This window comes from Anolis carolinensis, chromosome 1 (genome assembly GCF_035594765.1).
Source record: "Anolis carolinensis isolate JA03-04 chromosome 1, rAnoCar3.1.pri, whole genome shotgun sequence".
Classification (NCBI taxonomy): domain Eukaryota; kingdom Metazoa; phylum Chordata; class Lepidosauria; order Squamata; family Dactyloidae; genus Anolis; species Anolis carolinensis.
The window spans coordinates 351,565,111-351,590,490 of NC_085841.1; the positions used below are offsets into that span (position 1 = coordinate 351,565,111).

Below are 25,380 nucleotides of genomic sequence, written 5' to 3' on the forward strand. Positions count from 1 at the left end.
CTTGGTATCCCTATACCACCAAACACGTGCCACAGTTTGTTATGGTCCACACAGTCGAAGGCTTTAGAGTACTCAATAAAGCAGAAGTTGGTACAGATGTATATACAATATGACCCCCATATCCATGGTGAGAGGGACATGGGTTTAGAAAAAGAATTTTCAAAGACACTTGTAATGACTATAAGTCCCATATGTTTTGATTGACCTAAGTTGCAAAAGGTCTATGTTTGAGGAAGGCCTGTGCTTGAGAGAAAATGCTGATGTTTGGGAAAAGAGTTGTTCCAGAGAAAAGAAGTTACTTTCAGATAATTACAATACATCAAGTCAGAACCGGTTCCCATACAATTTCAAGCATATACTTGCAACAAGTCAGGGTCAGTAACATGAAAGCACAATTGTCTAAAGAATCATATGTTGTTACAGCATAGAAAACCAATGGGATTGCATGGTGGTTAAGATGCTTGTGACGTAGCCAACATTAGACGAATGGGGTAAATGATCTTTGTAAGCCAATAAGGATATGCTTGCTAATTTCTGTGGAGGTGATAACCATTTTGCAACCATTTTGAAAATTGGACAAATCCTTTGCATGTATGCATGTATTTGTCACATTGCTATGGCCACACAATAAATAGTTCTTTTGCAGTTTGAAGATCCAACTTTTTGTGGTGTTTTTCCTCGCCCCCTCCACAGAAAAGGGGCCTTTTACTTTTGACTTTGGATTAAGAGGAGTATTTTTTTACATCTTTTACATCTTTGCTCCTTCAATGGGCTATACATTCTTGTACTTTGCATGGATATGTGAAACTCTGAATAATAATGAATTATATTGACATGAAGGACTACTAGCATAAGAAGACCATAGAATGTCTCTGGAGGACTTAGAAAATGCCTACTTGACTATCAATAAGTAGAAGGCTTGTGTAATGCTAGCTTTTCCTCACCTAGTTAGTAGCTGAGTCCTAGCCCTCTATAACATACTTTTCAAGTGTCCCAGTTTGACAAGGATAGTTCTGAATAATTCTTTATCATCCCACTTTTCCAGTTGCAGTTTCCCTCTATTTCTTCTGCTTTCCCCCTTTGCCATCGGTTTAATTCAATTACTGCAAATTGAGTTCACAGTCTTCAGCATTCAGCTAACTCAGGAGACTCAGGCAAAAGTAAACTGTGGCAGCCTCTCCAAGCTTATGTGTCCTTGCTTAACAGCTTTTATCATTTTGATCAAACTCTGTTGCTTAGCTACATTGACCAAGTTTACATCTGTGAAATGTTGGATGGTATGCTATGATCAAAATAAGTTGATAATGGGAAATATTCACCTTTAACACCAATGGTGATATACTATTTGCAGTGACGGTGTCGTGGTTTGAGTATTGATTACTAGGGATGTGGAGCCTTTCTTTCCTGAAAACTTGCAGTTTCACTCTGTGATCATTTCCTTTTTCCTCAGTGGATAATTAGAATATGTTCACTATGACACAACTTTAGTGTGTGATGTCTGGTGGTGTTTGATTTACTTTGCTTTTGGTCTCTGTCCTTTGAGGTTTCTATTTGGCACAAGGATGCATGTTTGTTGTTGCTTTTAAGTGGCTGCCACTAACTAGGAGCTGGAATGACTTTTAATTTCTTCAGTATATTTAGAAAAGTTCTCAGCAAGTTGGGAAAGAAGAAGCTGTTTCTCCCACCTTGACAATAAGCTATTTCCTATAAAATTTGAAAATGTCTGTTTTCCCCCCTAAGGTCCCCATCTTTTGAGAGTAAAAGGTTTTAATTAAAATACTTTCAGTCAAATTTGTAAATGACATTACCAATATTTTATACTGGCGTGTGCATGCATGTATACATGTACATGAATTAGTAAGGTAACAGTAAGTAGATACAATGACTTCCAGTCCAGCCTAATGTTACAGGGAAATTCACCTGGCTGAAAAGTATCTGCAGTGATTTGCTGAATTTGAATACATAATGCAGGAAAATGTGTCATTGTTTGTGATTATTATTCATGTTTGTATCGTTCCTCATTTACTAAGTACGGAAGGCAATGTATATGGTCTTCTATGCCATTTGCATCCACAGAACCCCATAAGATGTCAAGGAATGAGCAAGTATTGAGTGTTTATGCACCACACAGGTATAGCAGTTTGATACCACTTTAACTGGCATGTCTGCATTCTACGGAATCCTGTGATTTGCAGTTTGCTGAAGGATTTCAAATTCTCTGCCAACCTAGCAGTTCGAAAACATGCCAATGTGAGTAGATAAATAGGTACTGCTTTAGTGGGAAAGGCATAAGATGCTCAAAGCAGTCATGCCAGTCACATGACCAGGAGGTGGCAACACAGGTTCTTTGGCTTGGAAATGGAGAACAGCACCTCTACCAGAGCCAGAGATGAGCACCACCTCCAAAGCCGGAAATGAAAGGAGAAGCCTTTGCCTTTGTTTGTGTTTGTGTGTCTCATTGTATTGTCACAAGGCATTGAATGTTTGCCGGTAGTGTTTGCATTGTAATTCCCATGGGGGGAAGGGCAGAATATAAGTGTTGTTGTTGTTGTTGTTGTTGTTGTTGTTATATTTGGTAGAGAGTTAGGGTGCATCTACACTGCAGAAATACACTGCAGTTTGACACTACTTTAGCTTGCAGACTGGATGCAAATAATGGGAATTGTAGTTTTACAAGATCATTAGCCTTTTCTACTGAACAGTGCTGGTGCCTTTTCAAACTACAACTTCTAGTATTCCATAATATTAAGCCATGGTAGTTAAAGGGGTGTCAAACGGCATTAATTCTACAGGAAGTGCACAGGGAGAAATCTCATGCTGTGGATATTATATTCATAGATGGAGAATCTGTGAATACAGAGGGTTGAGTGTAATTCTAAAGGTATGATAGCTCTCTTCTCAAATTGGAAGGACTATATACTCAGGTGAGCAGAAGAATAGAAGATACATAGGAGAAGATATGTCTCACTAGAAAAGTCAATAATGCTTGGTAAGGCAGATGGCAGTAAGAAAAGAGTAAGACCATATTATGGATGGAAAATCTCATTCAAGGAAGCCATAGCCCTTAATCTGCAAAACCTGAGCTGGGCAGTTGAGAACTGGGTGACTTGGAGGTCTCTCATTCACAGAGTCCTCAACATCAAGTCAAAACTGACTTGATGGCAGTTAACAACAAATACTAGTGGTAGCTTCTATGTCAATGGGAATGTGAGCCCACTGTGATTAGTCTGAACTTTTAAGAAGTTATGCAAGATGCTGAATCTTATCTTCAAAGTAGGCTCAACACCTTGATAACTGCTTTAAGGATTGGATCAAAACCCAGAGTGTATTCACTATCCCCACTGACATGGAACCCTCCAGCCACCACTGCTGCATATTTAATTTTCTCTATCAGATTTGAAATACCATCCAAGGGCATATGCTGTTTTTCTGCAGGAAATGATTCTTAACTGAAAGAGGAGAATGTGTAATGCTGAGTATCAGTGGCAGTGCAAAAAGGGAGATGGGAGGGGGGAACTTTAGATGCATGTCCTAATTAAAAGTTGAAAGAAGGTGGGCTTTTTAATGGGAAATTTGCTTCCTGGAGAGTTTTCACAGCTTGGCATTGAAACAAGCAAGAGTTTGAAGTTGTTTCTTTCTGCATATATTTCTGTGTGTTTTGAGATACTTACTAATTTGGGAGGCTGGTTTAAAAGCAGTCTTAGGCCCCATCCTCACTGCCCTATATCCCAGGATCTGATCTGGATTATCTATTTATCCCAGATTATCCAGCAATGGAGACTCATATAATCCAGTTTAAAGTAGATAATCTGGGATCAGATCTTGGGATATAGGGCAGTGAGGAAGGGACCTTAGAGTTGCTTTCTTTGCCCTCATTTAGTAACAAGTGAAATTTCCCTCCCTTTTTCTCTTCCTAGAATTAGGCACAAAAATTGTCAGCTGAACTATGATCTCCTGTTTAAACCTTCATTGTCTAAAGATCTCTGTGTGAGAGCCCTTGGAGTTGTCAGGGCCCGTTACAGGGCATTAGTGTTAAATGTAGATCTACAACTGAGCCGGATTTAATATCTCACATTAATCCCCACGATGGTCCCGTTTGAGAAAGCAAACCCAAGTGTGTTTTTGGAGATAGGCCTCTGCCGTTTCCAAGTGACGGATTCAGAGAGGATATGGTGGCAACTGCTATGCAGATAAAAATATGTGGGGGCTCTGAAACAAATGGAAAGACATTGGAAACATGCAGAGCCAAGAGGCAATAAGCTGACTGTTAAATCAGTACCTTCGCATCTGCATGGCACTTCAGATTTCTACTGCACACTTCAGTTGATTTTCTTATCAAATCCTTCATTTCTATATGGGAAGTAAAAAAGGACTAGAGTTATATAAGGAATCACTGTGCATCAAAACATTTAATGTAGCTATTAAATATGCATGCAATAATTTACTTTAAATCACTTAAAAGTTAAAACATAAAAATGAGAATCAAAATATAGTATACCACTGCTAAAAGACTTTCTGCCATGACCAGTTAATAGTCAAAACACCTGGGTGGAATAAAATACAGAAATAGATCAGGGTGGAGGCCAACATAGCCTTGCATGCACTCAAACTGATTTAGTTTGGCAGGGACAGTCCCAGTTAATCCTCTATCATCTCATTTTTAAAGCTGCTTTCAGTATCCCAATTTCACTTTCCTTCCCCACATGTTTTCCATTTACTTCATTTGCTGCAAATTGAGTTCAGTGCAAAAGTATCTTCTAATCCCTTAACATAGCTAGGGCAGCAGGAAGAGCAGCGTAGCTGCAAAATCTTGCATTTTCTGGTAGACAGAGGCAACAGCAAACTTTTGAATCCTTTCTCCTAACTTTGTGTGTTTCTCTCATTAATAAATTTGCAATGTTCACTGCACTTTGAAGTTGCTGGTCCACATTGTACACATATTTCATCTGTGAAATGTTGGGGGATCTGGCCTCCCATGGTAGGGAATTCCATATTCTGGGAGCAGCCATGAAGAAGGCCTTCCAGCTTCCTTAGTGCTGCATGCATACAGTTTGATACAGATCCCATCTGACTTTGGAAGCTAAACAGAGCCAGCCCTAATTTGTACTTGGATGGGAGTTTGCCAATTAATATTAGGTGCTGTAGACTATACTGCAGGTGAAGGAGTTGGAAAAATCACCTCTTAGTGTTCCTTGTCTAAGACAATCCTATGAAATGTAAAGAGTCACCATCACTCAACAGGCAAAACCAAAGTCTGTAATGCATCCCCAAGCATACTCACTGTATGACTGAAATGGAATTATCCAGCCTGTGGCTGGATATGCTGTGGCTAGCAGTCTGTTGTTCACATCATCTTTGACAGGTTTAAAAAGGATATCTCTAGCTTTCTCTGCTACATCCATACAAGATGTGCACACTGTGGGTGGCTGTCCGGCCCACTCTTTCTGATTCATTATCAAAGGCAAGAAAGAAACAATAGCCATGACAAAATAGCTGTTGATCAGGTCACGCTTCAATCTCTCCTTAATGCTCCAAGGTTCAGTTTTCAAGTCTGGAGTTCATGATGAGTCTTTGAAAATGAGTGGAGATATTAAAGTGAACTCTCGATGAGTAGGAGGGTTGGTTCCTAATATGAAGATGTGTGGACATTAGATCTTGGTTTTTAAAAATAAGAATAATGGAGAGCTAATTAAATGGCAAGTATATGAGCAGTTATTGAATGCACCACAAGCTCCACTGTTAGCGTCTGAGAGTTATTGTCATGCTGGGCCTTACAGAATGATGCAGCTTGTTGTGACATATTAATCAGCCATGGAGAGTCTGGCAAGGAATTCAAGTGATGCTTAAGTGGGTGATATTGTGATAGATAGAGGAACCATCATGGAAGGAGGGACATTTTAGTACATCTGAGCTCCCCAGGCTTTTGGCAGTGGAATTAAAACAAGAGGTTTAGCATACATTCATCCAACAAGGTTTCCAGCAAGAATGTGATGGTCATCTAGGCCAACCCTCACCAAGGTAGGGCATTTTCTGTTTTAGCCACACTGTATCCTTCCTGACTATATAGGATTTGGGGCATCTTACAATGTAGATTAAAAAAGAAAACAGCTAAAAATCAATCGATATCAAAGAATGATGAAGATTATTATATTTAAACAGAACTGCATTAAAATGATTTAGAAGCATTGAACAAGTCCCACAATTCTACCTACCCCCTATCGTTAAAAGACCTCTTCATAGCAACATTGTTCAACTATAGAATACATTGCCTTGAGGTGTTGTGGTGTCCTTCTGTGGAGGTTTTTAAACCAAGGCTGGATGGTTATCTGTCTGAATTGCTTTGGATAGCACCATTGCTGATGGATAGCATCATGGGATTGGATTCTATCGTCCTGGTGGTCTTTTCCAACTCTATGGCTGTATTTGGTGATATCAGACACAGTTGTATCAAACTTGTGGCCCTTCAGATGGTTTTCAGCTCCCAGAATTCCTGGCCATTAGACAAGCTAGTTAGGGCTTCTCTGAGTTGGCATCTGAACATCTGGAGGAGACCACAAGTTTGACCCTAGGGAGCAACAGTGTGGACACTATTCAGGTAGCTGGACAAATTGTCATTTGCTGTTGAGTGTCTTGAAGTAGAATCTGACCTCATAAGGTTTTCTTGGTAAGATTTATTGAGAATGTGTTCCCCAGCCTTTGTGTTAGGCTGAAAAAGTGTGATTTGTCCAAGATCACTCAGTGGACTTTCATGACTAAGTGGGATTTAAATTCTAGTATCCTGGATCCTTTGCTCAATACTTTAGCTTTCCACACTGGGTAGAGCATTCTCTAGTCTCTTTTTGTTGTCCGTTTTGTGCTTTCAGTTTGACTCAGACTTGTGGAGACCTTCCTATAGAGTTATCTTGAGAAGATTATTCTCTCAGCCTTTCTTTTAGTCTGAAAGAGTGTGATTTCCCCAACTCTACCCACTCTACCCTTTGGACTGCCATGGCTGAATAGCGATTCAAACCACAGTCTAGTGGAGATCTAGCAAAACAGTTACACCACTATTAATCTGAACAAGGCTATTGCACCATAGTTTTTCATTATTGATGTAGATCCTATTTGCATATGTTGCTTTATCTCAAGTTTCTCTTTTCTTTTCTGGCTTTGACTCATTTGGCTTCTGCTTTCCTTATATTTCAGGATCCACAATTATCAGCTTTAATTTTTGACAAGCTTCAAGTGCCTGAATATTTACAGAAACCCAGGAGCGAAGGGGAGAACAGGTGTGATGTGTGTGCCGCCCACCTGAACCAGCTGAAGCAAGAAGCCATCCAAGTCATCCACAAGCTCGACCAAGTCAACTGCCAAGAGGTGGTAGATCCCACACAAAGTGCTGTGGCAATGGCCACCATGTTGCCAAGGCTGACGTCCCAAAATGTGGTCACTGTGTCTTCTCAGAGGGACTTGTCTCTCGTGGCTGGGCAGGTGGGGAGGCAGCCCGGCAAAGCTGCAAGCCTTTTCTCTGGGCCAGAGAAGAAGAAGGGTCTTGGCTGGCCTCAAGGTACCGGTGGATTCCCCAACTCCAGTGTCCAAGTGACTGTGGCTCCCAGTGGCCTTAGTGGGGCCTTGAGTTCAGTAACCATCCAGGCTCAGCAGTACCTTGAAGGAATGTGGAGTATCTCCAGAGTGAACAGCTTTCTTCCCCAGTCTTGTCTAGTAAGTAACAGACCACTTGGTCTTAAATAATGCCAAGAGTTATGTAGTTGGCCTCCACATTTGTGAGTTTGACTTTTGTGGATTTGATTATTCATGGATTTGATTAAGATTAATCTTTCAGTCATCCTGTATGATGTATAGTAAACTTCAACCAAAAGTTGAAGGAGTTGAGCAGGAGGTTCACAGATTTCTATAGAGGCATTCTTTCAGGTTAAAAAAAACAATGTTTGTAGCTCCCATTATTGACTATGATAGCAAAGAATGATGGGAGTTGCAATCCAGCAATATCTGGAAGGCTTGCTTCTCCATATAGGGTTATGCCATTTCTTTGTCCCTATCTTAAGTTTATATCATTGGCTGCAATTGATATTAAAATTGTTTGGGTGAATACTGTAAAAGGGCAGAGGAGAGGTTAAGATAGCTTTTGTTAAATGTTATTGCATTTGAGTGGTCACAGGCCATTCCCAGCTAAAACATTTCTCCCTGTAACAGTTCCACTTTATGTGATCAAGCTCTAAACTTGTCATAAATGTAGACCCATAATCCTTTTTGACGCCTGTGTAAATAATTGCTGTCTACAACGGGTGCATTTTCTTTGTCCACTGAAGAGTGTAATTATGAATGCTACTTTTTCATAATAGCTTTTGATTCACCCCAAAGTTAACAAACTGGAATACATATCGCACCGTGGTTTACAGATAATCCTTGGATGAAGTATGACAGCTGTTTAAATCTAAATGGCTTCGCTAAACTCTCAGGAAAATATTGAATTAAAAGTAGAAATGTGAAAAAGAAAATGTAATTATGTGAGCTAGGCTTCAGTTGGGATTCTAATAGACACTGATATGAATCTGTGAATCTACTGGAAATGTGCAAATAGGTGGCAACGACAAAAATATTATTTGGCATATTCTTAGGTAACTGTACTTATATGCACCATAAAATGGAGGAAAAGGATAATATGGCTATCACGAGGGCAGTAAAATCTTCATAGTAAATAGAGCATGGTTTGCAGATGGCTTTTTCATGCATTATGTGTCAAAACAAAAATAATGTTCTATTTTATGGGATTGAAATGAAAACTGGTGGTATGGTTTCCCTTGTAGACATGACACAGGGCCAATGTAAAATATTTCGCTGCTGAGGCGAAGGACAAGATGGTGGCGTGCCACTGTTTATTCCATCCCATGTACAAATGCTTATTAGACTTGGATGTGTCTCTTAAATATTGGCAGTGAGATGTCATCTTCTTCTATCACACCTGAAAGCAATAGGTCATCAGTGCTTGGGAAAACTGCTATTTTTAACTACAATTCTCAGACTGCCATTGTTGGCTGATGATTGGGGGACTGTTGTGGTCCAAAAAGTGATGGTTCAGCTTTGAATAGGGCAGATTGTGTGGCTCAAAAGAAACAGAAGAGAGACCGCAATTGCTACAATCCAGCACCTGCTTCCAGAGGTAGTTGGTTGCTCCAGTCTTCATGGTGGATCAGCCCTGACATTTAATGATGCACCAGCGTCCCTGGTTTGTCTCAGAAAGAGCTCAGCCTTGCATAAATCTTAGAGTTGGAAGAGACCACAAGAACCAGTCAGTCCTGCCCCATGCCAGGCTCCTGACAGAGGCCATCCAGCCTTTGTTTTAAAAACCTCCAGGAAGGGAGATTCTACCAGACTCTAGTGCTCAGATTCCACTCCACAACTATTTAACTGCAGTACAACCCCTTATCCATAGTTTCACCTACTCAAGCTAAAAAAAGTATTGCCACCCAGAAGTGTTTGTGGGCCTCTCTAGGGTGCCATTTTATCCCAACTATAGACAAATATAGGGTTTGCTATTATCCACAGTTTCAAGTATCCACATGGGGTCTTGGAATTATCCCCCATGGATATGGGGGTCTTTTCTCCATCTAAACTCATAGGGATTGGCTTCCAGGTCTCTGACCACTTTGGTTGACCTTCTCTAGACACGTTCCAGCTTGTCAGTAGCCTTTTTGAATTGCAGTTTCCAGAATACTCAGTTTTCCAAGTGATCAGGACTATTACTTCCCTTGATCTAGACACTACATTTGTATTGATGAAGCCAAGAACTGCATTTGGCTTTTTAAGTTGCTGGGTCACTTCTGATTTTTCTCCATTGCTCATGAGCAGCCAAAAGTAAGAAGGTGGTTTCATGATATGGCCCACAAAGCCAGTTCAACCTTATTATTAGGTGTTTTTTTTCTCATTATGTGTAAACTCTGTTGGGCTTTCTCCCTAGTTCTAGTGGAGAGAAATAGGCCTATAGAGTGGAGCTGAATCGGCTGGGCTGTGGTGCAGCTGTTTAGTAGCCAGGTGCAATAAATTACTACTGACTGAGAAGTCATGAGTTCGAAGCCAGACCGGGTCGGATTAAGCCCCCGGCCATTAATAGCCTCTTACTGTTGTCCTGTGCAGCTCGAAAGACAGTTGCATTTGTCGAGTAGGAAATTTAGGTACCGCTTTATGCGGGGAGGCTAATTTAACTAATCTAGGACACCATAAAACCTTCCAGCAGCGTGCGGAGGAATTGAGGAAATACTCCATCAAGGACTTGGTGTCCCAAGTGGATGGTGAAGTGGCAGCTCCCCCTGTGGCTGGAATCAAGCAACTCTCATGAAGCTGGAAGCTGGAAAAATGTTAAATTGCCTCTCTGTCTGTCTATATATGCCAGGGGTCCCTAAACTTTTTAAACAAGGGGCCAGTTCACGATCCTTTGGACCATTGGAGGGCCGAACTATAGTTGGCCACCGAGCAATAATAAATAACAACAACAACAACAACAACAACAATAAAATAGAGGGTTGGAAGAGACCCTTTGGGCCATTGAGTCCAATCACCCTCTGCCTTTGTGCACTGAAAGCACAAACAAAGCATCCCTGACAGATGGCCACCCAGCCTCAATGATGATAATAATAATAATAATAATAATAATAATAATAATAATAATAATAATAATAATAATAATAATAATGGTTGTAAGAGAAGAAGAGACCCCTTGGGTCATTTAACCCAACCCCCTTCTGCCCTTGTGCTGTGGGGGCCGGATAAATGGCATTGATGGGCCGCATCCGGCCCCCGGGCCTTAGTTTGGGGACCCCTGATATATGCCATATGTCTAATGGCATTGAATGTTTGCCATGTATATGTGCATTGTGATCTGCCCTGAGTTCCCTTCAGGGCGAGAAGGGAAAAATATAACTACTGTAAATAAATTAAAAAAAACAGACATACATACATACATACATGGTGTAAGTGCAGGCCAGTATCAAAGATTGCATTTCTCTGAACCCCATTCTTTCTGTTAATTTTAAAAGTGCTGCTGCTAGATTTCTCTGTCAGCACTGTTTTTTCCTCTTTTGGTGCCATAGACTAATATGGCTAGTTTAGTGGAGTCAGGCTGAGTGGATGTCACACAACTGGATGGATTGTGTATCCATGTGGGATTTCCCAGGTAAACACAATGAGGTTATATATCTTTGTTCTAGCTTGAGGGTAATGGAATGGAGTTAATGGTGATGAAGACATCATGTTGACAGTGAGAAGAGATAAGAGGACCACTTGCAGTTCACAAGGTCAGAATTCTGGGAATCCTTAAAACTTATATTGCAGGACCTGAAACCCCAAAGAGAAAGGAATTAGAAGAAAACCAGAAAACCGAAACTAACCTTTTAGCAGGAAACTTTGAGCAGATGGAATTCCTGCTCATTTATGCTGTTTATTTAATCAGCAAATTAGTTAACAGGTCTTTGTGGAAGGATTTAGATTAAAGAGAGTTCTTGCAGGGACAAAGAAATAATGAAAATATGTCTGCAAGCATACAGAAATAAAATATGAAGTACAGTATAAGATATACCTGTACCTTCAGTATTATTAATGACTTGTGGAACTGGTAAAAGGCAAAACATAGACATCATGGACTGGTCTGAATGAATTTCACAAGACAAAGGAAGAATGAATGAGTGAAATTGTACCTCCCCCCTCCCCACACACACACAATTCAATGTGCTTGGCTGACCTCAGGGTTTAGTACAGTATCTGCAAAGGGCAGGAAATCCTGGAGTCTTAATCATGCAGTTTGGGTTGATACATTTAGATTTTTCACATGTGTGAAAGTAAAAAAAAATACTTAATTACATTACAAACTGTTTAATAATAAACAGTAGAATTATTCATTTTATGCAACATGGAAGGGAACATTCTAATTGTAATTGGAAATATTACTCAAGATAATTGAGTAAAAGAGAGGAATGTGAATTGTTTTAGGTAGGGTTTTGGGTAATTGTGCTAATCTGGTTGAAAGATAACCTTCGTGATACATCCAGTGTTTATTTATCGTAGCTATCAGACAGCAATAGCAAGAAAGCATAGTTCCAGTGCGCATAGTGTTCACAGGGTATAATATCTGTTCAGCCACAAATCTGGCCATCATTCAGATAGTCTTTCTGAGAGAGCATTTGTTTTTTTCCCTTCCTTCCCCATCACATTTCCCTTTGGTGTCATTTCTGTCTAGACTTTATTGCTTGTATTGATTGTATGTAAGCCATTCTGCGAGTCTCTTTGGTTGCAAAGTGGAATAAACATACTTTAAGACCATAAACAAATATTTAAAGTCAGGAAAGCAGGAGGTTCCTTTTGAAAGCGTTTAAGACCAACGGACATGTTGGTAAAGCCAAGGCAAGGGCAGTGTTTGCACAGAAATAATTCACGCTGTCTTGCCCAAAACAGTCAGGACGAAGATGAACGTCTCAAACACTTTTTAAAACCAGGCACTGGGCCAGCAAGGAACCCTCTCATTCAAACACCCACACCCCAATCTCCATTTGATCTTTTCTTACCTGCAGGCCGAGGAGTTATTAGCACATATGCTCGTAAAAGGACATGCCCAAACTAGCAATGACAGCCAGTTGAGCCAAAAGAAGCTGCAAAATCATACCAAAAATGGTTGCCCTAGATTTCACCTGTTTCTACCAGGGAGTAGGTTGAATTAGCATGGATTCAGATTGTTTGTAGATAATCAGTGCAATGTGACCAGATCTTGAAAAGGGTTTTAAAAAAAACAACCCTATTATTTCATAATCACTCCAACCACCTATATTTTATTGAAAAAAGGTGTAGGTGCCGTTCTAAAGTCTCTTGCATGGATTAAGGGAGGATGTTGCATTTCCCCCAGAAGTGAAGATAGAGAGATAGTGGAGTTATTACTATTGAGGTGAAGCTACATGGACATAAATCATATATATTAAAACTTATCTTGTAGCACAATGTTCTTGATTATTTGCTTGTAATGCAATTCTTTGGGCTTTCATCTCAATTGAAAAACACTTCTTGGATTTTTGGCATGTGGCCGCCCCTCCAGGCAAGATTGCTTTTTTGTGCAGTTCATGGTGCATGGAACTGGTTGGTGCAAGATGATAATTCCACCAGAAAGTGGTTCTTCCCAAGGTTGAATTTTTAATGGATACTTGCATATCAGTACATCAATATTATTGCATCCCCACTCAGCAGAAAGTTTGTGTATTCACGTGCACACAGAAAAAGCAAAAAAGTGGATAATAATAATAATATTAATAAAAACTTTATTTGTATTCCGCCCTATCTTCAGGGCGGATTCCAACATACAATGGCTAACATTCAATGCCATAGCTGTGTGGTCAAAAAGGACTGCAAAAGTAGACTGTCCTTCAATAGTGAAGTTTTTTTGTCAGAGGGAAATGTGTGTCCGATTATGGCAGACTTAGTGGTGCTGATGTGAGTGGCATTAAAGGCATCATTGCAGAACCAATGTGGACCAGGAAAACACAGTGCCAAACTGATTTTTTTTCATCAGTGTAGATAAAACCTTATTTTTAGCACTGCTCTTCATGTTATCTGTTCTACATTGTAAAGAAGCTCTTTTGTGCTGAATCTCTGTTGGGAATAGGGCAAGCAGGAGCAGCAACAGCAACTGTAAAACTTAAAGTGGATTTGCTGCTCCTATAGTAATGGACTTACACGCTGTCTGTGGCAGTGAATGTTCATAGCAGAAAAAGTTAGGACAAACTTGATTGTCCAAATACAAATGTTCCAATTCAGTCATTCGGACATCTAGTGGTAGTTCAGGCTTGATTTGCTGATATATCCATTTATTTGACATTTTGGCAGTGCATGGTATCTGTAGAACTTTCTTCCAGCACCACGTTTCTAATAAGTTGACAATGGTCCCATCCTGATTAGGTTATACACACACTGTATCTGACTTATCACAGGGTTTTCTTTGCTGAGAGAGTGTGACTTGCTCAAGGTCACTTACTGGGTTTCTGTGTAAGCAGAGATTTAAACCCTAGTCCTGCAGAGTCTTAGTCCAGCACTCAAACCAGTCCACCACTCTGACTCCCTGTTTGTTCAATATTGTTAAGTGCTGTCAAAGCATAATTTTTATTTACATTTGTGTTTTTCCCCTTGTTGTACAGGTTTTGGTCCCCTAACCCTTGCAAATGTGGGGGTCTGATTGTAGCTCTTCTGTGTATTGTTTCCATAAACTTTATTTCTACTGCAATATAATATGTTTCCCATGCTGGTTGTAGATCACTCCCACTCTTGGTTTAAATTTCTGTTTGATTTCCTGGATCTTGTGGAAGAGGTTCTTATTTATGGGGTTCACACAAGCTGAAGCTGACTTGGTGGTAGAGAACATCAGAGTAAATGTATTATCACTGTTTACAGTTCTTCAATATAGTTATATTAACTTAATTGATTATTATTATTGGTTTCAATTAGTGTTAGGCTAGTTTTGAGATCCTTGGCTATTGAATATGAAAGACTGACCAAGTCATATTTACGGAATTCCATAGGCCTTTCTAACATTTTATATACATCCATTTTAAAAGAAATTGACGGCAAATCTGAAGAACAATCTGGCTGTGCTAATTGAACAAGATTTATTATGCTCTTGCTAATGATGTGGCATTGTTTCATGATATAACATGTCTAACACAGTGCGGTGGTTTTCAATGGTGTTCTGTGTAAACTCTCAGTTCCCCCTTTTCCCTCCCATTTTATGTAGGGTATTGATTTTATTTCACTGTTCAAGCAGTAATGGATTTATAATTAGAATACAGTCTCAGTAATCAATGGTGAGATTATTAGGCATATAAATAGAACTTTTGAGACCAGAGATGAGGTAATTTCCTGCCGTAATTGAGGATCAATCATAGTGGTCTAGTGGATTTAAAGTAGCACTTCTGAGATTTAAGACAGAAGTGCTTCCAAAGAAGTAAATCTGGGCCTGCCACTTGCTTCTTACTCCACCGTCTTCTACTAACTGAACCGATAGATTTATTTCCATAGAGACTTAGTTTTATATATTTTATATACTCAGTTGTATGTCAGTTCACCTTCTGAACTCATGTTCACATGTTCGAAAATTTCTTGAATAGATTATCTTGACTTGCCCTGCAAAGCTTTTCAGGTCTTGTAAAATTCCAAAATGTATTAATCAAGTTTGAAATTAGTTTGCATAGTTTGGAAGCTTATCTTTACAATCAACAATTTTTTCCTGTTCATTGTTAACAAAGTACTTTATGGGATAGCCAGAGGGTGAGATGGTAAGCAACACTGACATGTTCCTGTGGTGGTAATATTACATTTCCTTCATACAGTATATGTACATCCTTGCTGTGGTGGCCATTTGGAGAGATTCATAGCTATTTTTGTAGTTTAGATCTTCACAAATGCAAAAATTAACATGAGTTGCTGTGAGGTTTGGACTGTATAGCCATATTCCAGCATACAGCCCGAAAAACGAACAGCAACCCAGAGATTCTGGCCATGAAAGCCTTCGACAATACAAAAATTAACATGTTGGTAATGCATAATTAACATGGCACTCTTTGAACAACCAGATACCCTTTCAAAATGATGGCAACACTTTTTTGTTTAAAAAATAACACTTGCACGATGTGTTTTTGGTTAGCCCAAAAAAGGTTTTGTGGATTTTGTTCTATTCCACAGTCTTATAAATAGTGAGCATTCACTGGGCTATATTTTATTTCTCAAATTAAATATCCCTGTATTGTTAAGTTAGGTTGAGAATTGGCATGTTGGGATTTGAACCAGTATCCCCCCTCTTCTTGACTGGCAACCTCCCCATTTCACCACATTTGCCAGGCACCAAAATCAGAAGATGGCTTGAAGGCAGGGAATTAGTAAATATAAGGCAACCTAAATGGTAGCTTGGCAGACCTTTTTTGGCTTTTCTGTAAGTAAGTGATTTGGAATGAGGAAAGAGCTATCACTTCCTCAACCTGTAAATACATCTAGTGGAACAAAAATAGGGTAAAAGCAGGTCGGTTCTTGATCGGCTGCCATATAACAAGTGGTAGATGTTGGCCAAGATCTAGAAAAGAAACTTCTTAAATCTGCCAACTCATTAAAATTTGACTATGTATTCCTCTACCATGTATTTGTATGCCTTGTGTAGACAAGGGTATGTAGGAAGATGAGGATGTCCTGCAATATGGATAGCTTGATAGGGCAACAGATCTGTTTTTGTTCAGATGTGGCCTTCCAGAGTTTATTGATCCCAGCTAATGAAATGTAATAGAGGTGTGTAATTGGCATCATGCATGGAATCCCATATTCACCAAACAAGGCTGTAGGACAAGTTCTGATTTCTACAATGGCTGTGCATGGGGGTGGGTGAAATGAAGGGGGTGATGACTGTAGCCATATAAAAATGGTGAAAGGAATAGGATGGAGACTAGGATTCGCAGTAACAGGTTCGAATTATAGGGAAGGAGATTCCACCTGAACATTAGAAATAACTTCCTGATGGTAAGAGATGTTCACCAGTGGAAATCACTGTCTTGGGGTGTAGTGGAGGCTTCTTTTTTGGAGGCTTTGAAACAGAGGCTGGATGGCCATCTGCCAGGTATACTTTGATTGTGCTTTTTCTGGATGGCAGGAGGTTGGACTAGATAGCCCATGTGGTCTCTGCCAACTCTATGATACTGTGATCTTTGCTTCTTTCATTCTTGCTTACAAGGATGAAGAATTTCAAGTATAGATCCTTCAAGGAGGCAGGAACAAACCATAAGAGGTTCTTCCCTCCTTGCTCCCTTGTTGTTGTATGCCCCCCTAGTCAACCTTGATTGATGGTAAACCCTTCTTAGGGTTTTCTTGGTGAGATTTCTTCAGAGGAAGTTTGCTACCTTCCTCTTGGCCTGAGAGAGTATGATTTGCCTGAGGTCATCCAGTGAGTTTCCCTGACTGAGCAAAGAATTGGATCCAGATTGTCCGGTACAACATTCAGACCCTGCTGCCTCTATTACTTTGCTGCTGCCACTGAATCTTGAATCCCCATGATACTGTGTAGTTTTGAGACAGGAATGGTGGAATTTTGAGCTAAAATCTGATTCCTAAAATCAGGTTCTGAGTCAATTCCACCTGGAAATGCATGGTGTGCTCTTTTTCAAATGGAACTGACCTCATGCCACCTCTGTGGGATCTATTCCATGCCATGTGGGATGACATCATAATATGCTGAACATGCACTATTTCTCTCCTTTTCCTCTGCCCCACCTTTTAAAAGTGCGTACATTGAATTTCCTAAGCGCCTTTTGAATTCAGGACACTTTGGGAAGACTCTTGCAGAGGCAAGCTGTGATAGGCCGATTCATAGTTATGTCTGAATATGCTTACATATGGAATCCAGGTTCCTTCTGAAGAGCTTTGCCGGCATCTGACACAGGTGTAAGGCAATTTGGTTGACTGTTGAAATTTCAATTGAACGTGGAAGCTAAAAAACCAAACAGAACACACAAGCCAGCAAGCTACAGCAAACAGATTTCCATTCTAACCTGAGCCATTTTTGTGCTGCCTTTTTCTTTATCTTGCTCACAAGTCTGCCTTTGCCAGTAGCGTTAGACAAGAAAACGGGTGGCAGTGTATTTTTGTCTGCCTTGGGTAAGTGGTTCATTTTGATCAAAGTGCTGCTGTGAAAGTGTATTGAACGGCAGTTGAAGTACTCCCATCTTAGCTTTACAAAATGTGTGTCAGCAAACAGAGGTCAGGCAAGGTTTCTCCCGCAATTCTTGCTGCCTCCAATGAATCCAAGACTTCAAAAAAGACAGCTTTACTCCAGCATAACTCCACTGTATCTGTCCACATCCTTTGCCAAGTAGTTATTCTAAAGTGCAGTGGTGAGTAGTGGCTTCTGTATCAGTGGGAAAGTGAGTCTGTTCTGGGTTTTAGACCTTGCTTTGAAGGACCTGAAGATAGCCAGCGTTGTTTAGTAATTTTAGCATTGGGATAAAACTGGAGACCAGGTTCTCTCTTGACCATGGAAAGCCACTGGGTGACCTTGGATGAGCCGTACACACTCTCCGCTCAAGAAAGCCAATAGGTTTGATTTAGGATTACCGTAAGTCGAAAATGATTTGAACACAATAACAACAACAGGGTCTGCAACCTGTTTTAAGGATAGTGTTTAGCACCTCAACAAGCTTCTTTAAAGTTCTGAATAAAATCTAGCAATTCATGCCATTCATGAGCCTCTTCTGCTTAAAAACACTACTGGGAAGAAGCTCCCATTAAAGTGGTATTAGGGCAAAACAGGCAGAAGCAGAGGGAAATGTCAGAACATAACAGAATTGTGTTAAATCAGACTGAATTGTGATCTGGACTGACATACTATTTATGCAGTGGTAACCAGTCACTCAGAGGAAGCTCACAAGTAGTACAAGTTGAGTATTTCTTATCCAATATACATAGGACCATTTTTTCATTCTTGCTCCTCAGCAACAGATATTAAGAGCACATTGCCTCTGATTTGTAATTTGCTATCAAGGTGGTTTTGACATACGGTGAGTCTGTGAAAAATATGATGACACTGTGTGTGAGACTAACAGTCACCCTATCATCAGCATCCTTGCTCAGGTCAAACAAATGCAAGGCCTTATTGAGCCAATTCATTTGTACCTCATTTCCTACTGACTTCCGCTTTACTTAACATTAGCATCTTTTCCAATAAGTTGTATTATCTTATAATTTGTCCAAAGTACAATAACCTCTAATATGTTCATATGCAATATTGTATGTAAATTTAATTTGTAAGCTGCTCTGAATCCCCTTCGGGGTGAGAAGGGCGGGATATAAATGTATCAAATGAATAAATAAATAAATAATAAATGCCTTCAAGTTGCCTGTTGGTTTCTGATGACCCCATGAGTTCATAGGGTTTTATTAGGCAGAATTGATTTTGTCAGTTCCCTTCTTTGAAATATAGCCTGTGGCACCTGGTATTCATTGGCAGCTCCTCATCCAAATACTAACCAGGCCTGACCCTGCTTAGCTTCCAAAATCAGAAAGGATCCGGTGCCTTTATGTCAGACCCAAGGCAGCGGGGCACCAAGAACCATACATGGAGGCCAATCTCTATCTAATATCTTTATTAAGTAAATATATAAAAGTAATAAAAACAAGTGAAATATATAGTTCAGAGGCAGACCTTTCAAATAAGGCCAAATATAGTCCAAAAATGTATTGTCCAATAAATGATATTAGAGTTCAAAGTTTTAATCCAAAACCGAAACACACACTATTGCCAAGCAATAGTGTGGGGAAATGCCAGAGTCTTAAGAGTCCAAGGTAGCTTGACAACAAGGCTGGATACAATCTTGATTCTTTAACAAAGTCCGTGACTAGGAACAAGGCAAACAGTGATTCTTGGAACGGGATCCGTGGTTAAAAACAAGGCAAGGCGAATCTTGAATACTTGATCCGGGAAACAAGGAACTGGGGTTGCGAAGTCCACACACGATCTTACTCCTGAAGCTGCTCTGTTGACTCCGCAAAGATTCTCCCGTCTCAGGCACCTATATTGGGGTCTCGCTTTCCCGCCAGCAACCTCTTTCCCTAGAGAACGGGAAGCGAAACCCAACTTTGTCCAGATGCAAGACTCCTTAGAATTTCCCAAGGGAAGCAGGTCTAATCAGCCTGTTGTTTGGCAGCAATTCGTAAACTCCTGCGATTTTGTTCCCTCCTCTGTCTGCAGCATAGGACTCTCTCCTAGGGAACAGAGGAGAGGAATGCCCAAGGTTTGTTTTACTGAGTTCTTGGGTACAAACATCAACATCCGGCAGGTGAAAAGATTCCGGCTCTTGTTGAACCGGCGAAAACCCCATGTTTTCGTCTTCATCTGCCACGATGGCACTAGGAACAGGACTACAAGGCCCATGAGGCATCACACTTTAGCACAGTGGGTCTCAACCTGGGTTCCCCAGATGTTTTGGGCCTACAACTCCCAGAGATCCCAGCCAGTTTACCAGCTGTTAGGAGTTCTGGGTGTTGAAGGCCAAAAACATCTTGGGACCCTAGGTTGAGAACCACTGCTTTAGCATATCAGAGGTATTGGTTGTTATCATAATATAAAAACATCACTATAACTTGTTACACTGGATTCTGTGACTTGACTATGTAGGTTCCAAGTACAATTATCCTTAACTTTGTGCTGTGTAGCGAAGACTAGCAAGCAAATTCAGTAAAACATAGCAATGAATCGGCTTTCACTAAGTGCTTCTGTGTAAAACATGGCAAACATAGGTAATGTAGGAAACAGGCTTATGTTGACTCAGACCCTTGTTCCATTTAACCCCACAATGTCAACTTGGACTGGCAACTGACACTCCAGGCTTTGGGGTCAGGTTTCTTTCTTAATCTAACTGGATTTTCCTAGGAATCTTGCATCCAAATCCTGATCCAGCCCAACCCTACTGAGTCTATGATTCCCAATGAGATATGATGTTTAAGGTGAATAGTCCTCTATTTTTGGAAACCTCAGCTGCTACTGATGAACAGGGCAAGATTTTTTCCACATCTAAAGTAATTGGAGCATTAAAACTGTGTATTACATGCATGACATCGAAAATAGCTTCTTGTTCATTTTTTATTGTTGAAATTTTGAAATCCTCCCAGAGTCTAATAAGGAATATTACAAAGGGCAGCAGAAGTGGTTGCCTTTCTCTCTCCATATATTCAATCTTCCCCAGCCGAGTGCTCACTAAAATGTTGGTACTATAACTCCCATCATCCCAATCTAGTGTGACTGGTGGTTTCCATACCTTTGGGGATTGTAATCCCTTTAAAATTTTAATTCAGAAGAAGTGATCCAAGGTGAACAGATATCTTCAAAATAGGTTCAGCGCCTTGTATTATCTCAAGATTCAGACTAAAATCTGGGATGGATTTACCACTCTACTGACTTGGAAGCCACTGGCAGCCAGGGATTCCAACTGACTTTCTTAATACACAGAGATGATAAGGAAACCCTGTAAATATTTATTGAATTTGGGAGGACATGATAATGATAACAAAAATGACAAGATCAAGGACAACAATATGCTGTAGAGAAGTAAAACAAAACCAGAGCATTCTGCTTTGAGGTTGGAAGGACAACTTCTGTGGGATAGTTAGATTCCCCCTGGGGTAAGTAGTATACTTAAAAGCCTGAGAGGTACATGTTTAGACACAGGCAGCAAAGACAGAATTCTTGTTACCAGGCCACAGCTGCAGATACTAAAACCACTATAGAAGTGAGTTTTAGTCATAAAGTGCCTCTTACGCTATTTTATAATGAGCCCCGATGGAAACGTTGGTTTAGAGCAGTAAAAAGTTAATGCTGCAAAATGTTTCACCACAAAACAGCATTGACTGTGCATTTCCCATCGTTTTTTGTGATGATCTACTTTTTGCCAAGGGAGATGATGCCAAGTGTGTGTGTGTTTCATCCCCGCTTACAGGGAAGGAAGTTTTATGGTCTTTGAAATTAGCCGCGGAGAGTTGAATTTACGTCACATTTGTTCCAGTTGATGGTAATAGGTCATAAGAATTTTAGGGTGAAAACATTTTTTGAGGTCAGGTTTTTAAATATATTTTTTCACACATAAGCGGTTGCCTTTTTGAGGGGTGTAGACTTCAGTTTGATGTAGCTGCAGCAGAACATAATCAGATCAGCAGGAAAATGACAAACAATCATTGTTCAAGTTTACGTAGGGGCATGCTTGTCAAAACTGGACTGAAATCCATGAAAAAGTAAAACATTTGTCACATCATGGTGTTACGGGTTTACATAGGGACATGCTAGTCCAAACTGGATTGGAATCCATGGAAAAGTAGAATGTTCGTCATGTCCTTTTCTATGCAGCTTCCCCTTTGCTTGCAGGATTGAACCAGCAACTTGTCAATTGAGTTGGGAAGATTTGCTTTCTGAGAGCTGCTATCCCAAAAAGTAAATTTCACGAATTCCTCTTATCAGTGATGAGGTACAAATTGGTCTCAATGAAAGGTTTTCAGATATTTCTGAAGAATCCTGGAAGTTTTGGAGGTAGTGGCATCGGGTGACCTCCATGTCATTGTTCAACAACTCATCTAAGTTTTAATCTGAAGCACCAAGGAGTTGTCAGAAGATTGCTCCTTTAAGGTTTGGACTAAAATCCAGATCAGATACCATAGTTCTTCTGTAGATGGTATTTTGAGCTCCCAACTCATGGTGGACATTTTCCCCCTAGACAGTGGGTTAACCAGTTTTAGTTATCATCGTTGGCAGGCAGTACACAGCTTTATGAAGTGGGGAGATCCCCAGGCACAGATTAATGTACAGATTGAGTATTCCTAAAACAGAGGTTCTCAACCTATGGGTCCCCAGATGTTTTGGCCTTCCACAAATCCTAACAGCTGGCAAACGGCTGGGATTTCTGGAAGTTGTAGACCAAAACACCTGAGGACCCATAGGTTGAGAACCACTGATGTAACCTGAAATTCTTAGGACATTTGGATTTTGGATTTTGTAGTATCTGTATTTGCATATACAGATACCATGAGGTATCTTGGAGATGGGAACCAAGTCTAAAGATTAATTCATTTATTCTTTATTTATATCTTATACACATAGCCTGAAGGTAATGCTAACATTGTGCATTAAACAAAATTTATGTATGTTGAACTGTCACAGTGCCAATTTCTGCCACCCATTTGGGATGTTGAAATTCTGGATACGGGATGTTGAACTTGTATCATATTAATAGAAGTGGGTTAAAAACAAAGGCTGTAGACTGGTGATTCCCAAAGTGGGCGCTACCGCCCCCTGGTGGGCACTGCAGAGATCCAGGGGGGTGGTGATGGCCCTAGGTGCTTTTGCCATATGCATTAATACATATATCTTTCTGTTTAATTGCTATTAAAATTTAAATTTTTTTCCAGGGGGCGCTGAGTAATATTTTTTTCTGGAAAGGGGGCGGTAGACCAAATAAATTTGGGAACCACGGCTGTACACTATATCACTTCAAATGCATTTGGGAAAGGTCTTATTTGCTGGTTAGAATATCCTTTCCAACTTCAGTGACAGGTCCCAGTATCTCCAGCCTGCATGAGTGTGGTGGCTGATGACAATGACATTTGTAAACCAATTTTTCTGGAAGCTTTTTGTCTTGGGAAAAGTTGCCTTACAGCATGTCTCACAAACAGAAAGAAGTGTCAGACTGGACCAACATATGTAGAGAGTGTCAGATTGATACTATGATGTGAGAAAGGAGAAGAAACTGGGACAGAATTTTTGTGTGGGAAGGAAAAGTGTGACAAATATAAATTCCCATACATATAATAAACTCCCCACTTTCATAGGTTTTAGGGAACAGGACCTTTGAAAAAGTGAAAAACAATGACTGTAGGTCTGCTATTTTTTTTACTGGAAAGAACAGGTAAAAGACCACACCTGGAATACTGCTTCCAATTCTGGGCACCACAATTGAAAGGAGATGTTTACAAGCTGGAAGGTGTCCAGAGGAGGGCAACTAAAATGATCAAGGGCCTGGAGAACAAGCCCTATGAGGAGCGGCTTGACCTGCAGAAGAGAAGGCTGAGAGGAGACATGATAGCCATGTATTAATATATGAGGGGAAGTCATAGGAAAGAGGGAGCAAACTTGTTTTCTGCTGTCCTGGAGACTAGGACGTTGAGCAGTGGGTTCAAATTACAGGAAAGGAGATTCCACCTGAACATTAGGAAGAACTTCCTAACTTTCAGCAGTGGAACTCCCTGCCCCACAGTGTGTTGGAGGCTCCTTCTTTGGAGGTTTTTAAGCTGAAGCTGGATGGCCATCTGCTGGGGGTGCTTTGAATGTGATTTTCCTGCTTCTTGGCAGGGGGTTGGACTGGATGGCCCACGAAGTTTCATCCAACTCTATGATTCTTTTGATTTTATAGTGTAATTTTGTGGTCAACTTGCACATGTTTTCTCTAGTATTTCTAGGTTTCTAGTGCTATTATATGGTCAATGTCTAGTAGAACTGATCATAGAATCACAGAATATATTCTTTTATTCCATGAGTAATCAAATATGTAAATGTTTAACCTGAAAATGAGGAGGGACAACTATTTCACTATTCCCATCTCCCATTTGTGCTTTTTAGGCTTCTTATTAAAACAAAACAAAGAACAAATTGGACCCCACAAACCTGACCTCTGTCTATCTCTGACACATTTACTTGCTTTATGTATCAGAAGTTCTGGTTCCATATTTCAGCCAAGGCCCTGTTGCTAGGGAAATGGGGACTGTACTTTTCAAGATGGACCATAGTTTGGGTTGATGAAATGTTATGATTGAGCCTCATGGCTCTGTTACTGACAGACGTGGGCGTAAGACTCCTCGAGAGTCAGATACTCTCGAGGAGCGAGAGAGAAAAAGACTGCGAGACATATTTGCAGCACCATCTGACGAGGAGTCTTTCGAAGGGTTTACGGAGAGAATGGAGGAGGGGCTGGTTAGCTCAGAGGAGGATGAGATGGATTGGACTCGGGTAAGGGAGGAAGTGGGTGCCACTGGCCATGATGGGACAGAAGATGAATGGGGACCTTCAGGATTAGACCCATGGTTTAGCTGGAGGGATGGGACGGGATCCACAGCTGGAGATGCTGTTGGGCGTAGTCAGAGGTGTTCCAGCTCTGACGAGGAAAGTGATGAGGAAACGCCCGGGTTAAGGAGGACAGCTGACAGTGATGAAGATTTGTAACTGGCATAAAATGGGGCTTGAGAGCAATTGCAAATTGCGTTGGGCAAGGTAATCTGGGCAAACGCTTGGGATCCGTGTGTGTGTGGGACGCTTCCCTGAAGACTTGTGTGCTTTCCTGTGCTGTGACGTAAGTTGATTGGAATCCAGGGTCAGACGGCGGGAGGGATTGTGTGGGCATTTGTTTGTGCAAACCTGTGCTTACTCTTATTAGCTTGACCTTCCGTCGTCTTCTTGACGGACGCCATCTCCTGCTTTGAGAACTCGGACTGAACTGACCACGGCTTGTCTTCCCCCCTTCTTGGACTTGGAAAAACTACAAACGTCTGCTTCTGGCTTTGATCTACGGAACGGAACTGGTCTACTCAACTGCTACAATCCTTGGCTGATTTACTCGTGTTGGAGATCCTGTCTGCTGTGTGTGTGGGGGAGCGACGCAAGTTACTCTAAGCACAGTGTTGGCAGCAGAGAGGAATCTGCTGCCAATTAGTTGCATTCTTTGTATCTTTTGTTCCTTGGCTTTCGTTTCGTTTATACCCAGGCTGAAGCAAGCAGTTTGTTTTTACCCGGATTAAACTCCGGTTTAATCCGGTTTATCTTTTGAACATTTACTTTTGCCCCTT

General features: G+C 40.6%; 1 protein-coding gene across 3 annotated transcripts in view; it reads left to right on the top strand.

Moving 5' to 3' along the window:
• kif26a (kinesin family member 26A) overlaps window positions 1-25,380 on the top strand; it is a 212,271-nt gene that overhangs the window by 77,978 nt on the left and 108,913 nt on the right. For all 3 annotated transcript variants that reach the window (XM_062968538.1, XM_008105041.3, XM_062968539.1), the window contains one exon: window positions 7,186-7,701. In XM_062968538.1, the coding sequence (XP_062824608.1) occupies window positions 7,186-7,701 (516 nt within the window). The remainder of the gene's footprint in view (window positions 1-7,185; window positions 7,702-25,380) is intronic.